The sequence below is a fragment of the Catharus ustulatus genome, chromosome 7 (genome assembly GCF_009819885.2).
Source record: "Catharus ustulatus isolate bCatUst1 chromosome 7, bCatUst1.pri.v2, whole genome shotgun sequence".
Lineage (NCBI taxonomy): Eukaryota > Metazoa > Chordata > Aves > Passeriformes > Turdidae > Catharus > Catharus ustulatus.
This window is the reverse complement of record NC_046227.1, coordinates 260,996-264,614: the sequence shown is the minus strand read 5'-3', so window position 1 is coordinate 264,614 and position 3,619 is coordinate 260,996. Positions and strand designations below refer to the sequence as shown.

General features: G+C 54.2%; 1 protein-coding gene across 1 annotated transcript; it reads right to left on the bottom strand.

Annotated features, from left to right (window-relative positions):
• Positions 1–431: 431 nt before the first annotated feature.
• On the bottom strand, positions 432–2,734 carry LOC116998973 (uncharacterized histidine-rich protein DDB_G0274557-like). Its single transcript, XM_033065232.1, has 4 exons — positions 2,658–2,734; positions 2,201–2,236; positions 1,623–1,909; positions 432–739 (listed from the first exon to the last, which is right to left on the bottom strand). The coding sequence occupies exons 2-4, from the start codon at positions 2,217–2,219 to the stop codon at positions 680–682; spliced, it is 366 nt and encodes a 121-aa protein (XP_032921123.1). The 5' UTR covers positions 2,220–2,236; positions 2,658–2,734; the 3' UTR covers positions 432–679.
• Positions 2,735–3,619: the final 885 nt, after the last annotated feature.

Here is a 3,619-nt window from a genome sequence, read left to right as displayed (position 1 = left end):
TCCTGAAAATGCTTTTTTTCTGTAGTTGTGGGGATTTTAAAAATTATTGTCAGTGAGCAGCTGATTCTCCTGGTTTCCAGATAATAAATCCAGATAATCGTGGAATTGCAGAATGGTTTGGGTGGGGAGGGAACTGAAAGACCATCTCGTTCCACTCCTCCTACCGTGGGCAGGGACACAGATTGCTCCAAGCACTGCTCTTGAACACTGCCAGCTGTTCATGCACCTTGTGTGTTCGTGGAAGAATCCCTCCGCCATGGTAAGCTCTTTCCTATAAATTATTACCCTGGTGTGGAGGATGGCAGCCCACAAAATTACAGCATCCCCTAGCCACTCCCTCTGGGAAAGCTCACACAATATGTAAGGAGTTTGATGGGCTCCATGTTAGTAGCCAGCATCATTGCCCAGTAAAAAACACGCAGACAGCAGCAGATTGGAAAAGAGCATGTAATGACTTTCAGCATGCCCTCCCAAAAGACAGAGTGGAAATGTTGTCCATTGACTTGGAGATTCCAGGTCAAATGATTTACAAGCTACACACAAGAAAAATCACTCAGCAGGCAAAACAGTGCTCCAAGGGAAAGGGGGAGGGAGGGCAGTGACATGGAGAGGGTTCCCACGAGGAGTTTGGCTTCATGTTTTGCTGATCACCGCAGAGCAGATGGGACATGCCAGACGTTCAGTCAGAGTCAGAGCTGCTGCTTGAGCTGCTGCTTGAGCTGCACGAGCCGCCAGAGGGCTGTGGAAGAGGAAACAACTTCGGGACGGCAGGGAAACAAGCCTCTGACACAGCATTCCTGAGAGGGGTTAGTGATCCTGTGCTGGCTGCCCCGTATTGTGGAGGGCTGGAGGCTTTTTATGACTTTTTTACAAGGCTCTTAAGGTCAATAAAGGAAATTCCAGGAAAAACAATTCTCACCCTCTGCCAGCAAGGACCAACATCACAGCAGATCACTTCACAGAGCTGTTTCCCAGTGAGAGAAAATGCTGGTATGATTTGTTTGGGAAATGCTTCTACCTCCAGTGTTTAATAAGGGGCCTTGTTTAGCAGTTCCTCATTCAGAGCTGCTCAGGATGGTGCCCATCCTTGGAATGGTATTTTCTGCAGAATCTACTCCAAGCACAGGAAATTGCTTCTCCTTTTCTGGTTTTTTTTTTAGTTTTTTGGGTGGTTTTTTTGTGTTGGTTTGTATTTGTTTTTTTTGTTTTGTTTTATTCTACTCAGACTTTTTTTGTTTTTAAAAGTAAACCAAACAGTTCCTTTGCTGCAAGACACTGAGTGAATGTCCATTATGGAAGCACGACTTGCACTCAGGTGAGCAGAACTGGGATTTAATACACTGCAGGGCACACCCTGTACATGGCACCACTTTAAATGGCTTCAAGGAATTTCATGGACTGCTTTTCAAATTCCTCACTTAATATGACTTATTCTTGCCTATTTATTAATCTAACGAGTTTCCACATCTAAAAAAAGCCACTGAAGTTTGGGCAGTATTCTCCAGCCACTACGGGGTAGGAGAGAAGAGTCCCAGCTGCTCAGGCCGGATGCTGCAGTATGGGGAGGGGGTCCAAAAGACTGCAGCAGATTAGAGAAGGGCTCACTGCTGTCCCAGTCTTACCTTGCCTTCATGGTGCTTGCAGTGCTTCTTCTTATGGTGCTCCTTCTTATGGTGCTCCTTATGGTGCTCCTTATGGTGCTTCTTATGGTGCTTCTTATGGTGCTCCTTATGGTGCCCCTGGTGCCCATGGGGAGGATGCCCTGACGGGGGGTGCACATGGGGTTGCTGGCCAGGTGGAGCTGGGCATGGGGGGCAGATTGCCACACCGCCGGGGTAGGGACCTGTGCCAGGACCGGGGTATCCCGGAGGGGCGGGAGGGCATACAGCAAGGTGTGGTCGTGGCGGGCCTAGGAAGAAGAGGGGGCTGTTAGTGGGTAGAGACAGGCTCTCCCCAGACTGACAGTGCAGGGAGCTGGTGTATCCGAGACAGGCTCTCCCCAGACTGACAGTGCAGGGAGCTGGTGTATCCTTCCACACAAAGGGTCTACCCTGGCCTACCTTTTCCTCCCAAAGGACACCCCACAACCCTTTGGGATGGAGGTAAACCCCCAGGTGTCTGTGGCCATGGCATAGTGCTCCCCTCTACGCCCTGATGGCTCTGTGGTACCCACAGCCCTGCCTGTACCACGGCCCCTCACCTTGGTTGGGATCACACATCCTCAGTGGTCGCCAAGCTGAAAGGGAAGGACAGGCACCATCAGTCACCTCCTACCATGGGGCATCACCCAGCCAGCAGCTGGGACATGTCTTCCCTGTCCCACATGTCTGCCCCCAGCACAGGGACCATGCTCGCTTCCCCAGGAGTGCCATCCCCCACACAGCCCAATCGTCATCCTGTCCCTTTGGTGACAGTGCCAACCCCCAGAGCGACTGCCCCCTCTCCATGCACCCCCAAAGCCCAGGCATGTGGTTTCCACTGTTAATAGAAATAAACCCACACTGGCCCAGCCTGGGTGCTGAGCTCAGGTCCTCATGGAACACAAGGGACCAGGAACACGTGCCTGGGTGCAGTGCCAGCCATGGGAACAGTGCACCCTGACCCACGGGTGCCCATGCTGCCGCTGCCCCCGTGCTCTCCTGCTGCATTACACTCACCAAACCTGCAGAAAAGTTCCCAGAAGAGGCAAGGCCGGAAGCACTCGGGATCCCCGTCCTCGGCACAGCTCTCCCGGCTGTCGGGCTCCCATTAAATAGCGGGGCCCTGCCCCGGTGAGCAGGGATGCCACGGGCAGGGGCGACACCAGAGGGCTGTCACCGTGCCGTCACCACGGGCACACGGTAAACGTCAACACGCCGCACCCAGGGGGCACAAAGGTCCCACAGAGATAATAAACACAGGCGATGGAGGGCGGTGACTCCAGCTCCCGGCGCCAAGGGAGGGATGGAGTGAGTCAGCTGGCCCCACCGTGAACCCCGGCTCGGTGCTCCCCGCTCAGGCACAGTGCCCAGGAACAGGGCGGTGACCTTGCCACAGACGGGGCTCTGGGACAGCGGGGTGTGGGGCCCAGGTACTGTTCAGGGTGCTGCCGCAGTGTGCAGCAAGTCCTGGAGGACACAGGAACTGCTGTCACACCTGATCCACAGGGACACAAGGCAGGGCCAGACGCCCTGATTTTTCAGGTTTTCCTTTTGGAGGATCTATGAGGAGGGTGCAGGATTTCTCCCATCTCAACCCACCCCACCTCCCTGCTAACACCCCTGATGGTGCCTCGTGTTTGGCAGTGCTCCCTTCCCAGGCAATTCAACAGGCTGGAATTGTCACACACAGCCTGAAAGACACCTGGCAGAAAGGGACGGTGCCAAGTCTTGCCCAGATCTCAGGTAGGAGGGTGTTTCATGGGGGTTTCTTGGACACAGGGACTATGCAGGGTCAGGACGTGCTCATGCACAGGGATCTTCTTGCAGGCAGTGCCACAGGGATCCTGCCATCCCTTCTTCCCTTGGAATCACTGTGGTCCCAGGCACTGCCAACCCAGACATCGACTTCTGCCCCAGAGATGGGAGGATGGAGCCTGGGGCCCAAGCCCCAAGCAGCAAAAATCCCTCTTGTCCAGGGA

Excerpts from the sequence above, each read along its gene's own strand:
- LOC116998973 (XM_033065232.1), bottom strand. Across the intron at positions 740-1,622 it reads GCAAGCACCATGAAGGCAAG|CCCTCTGGCGGCTCGTGCAG; the intron begins GTAAGACTGGGA and ends CCTCTTCCACAG.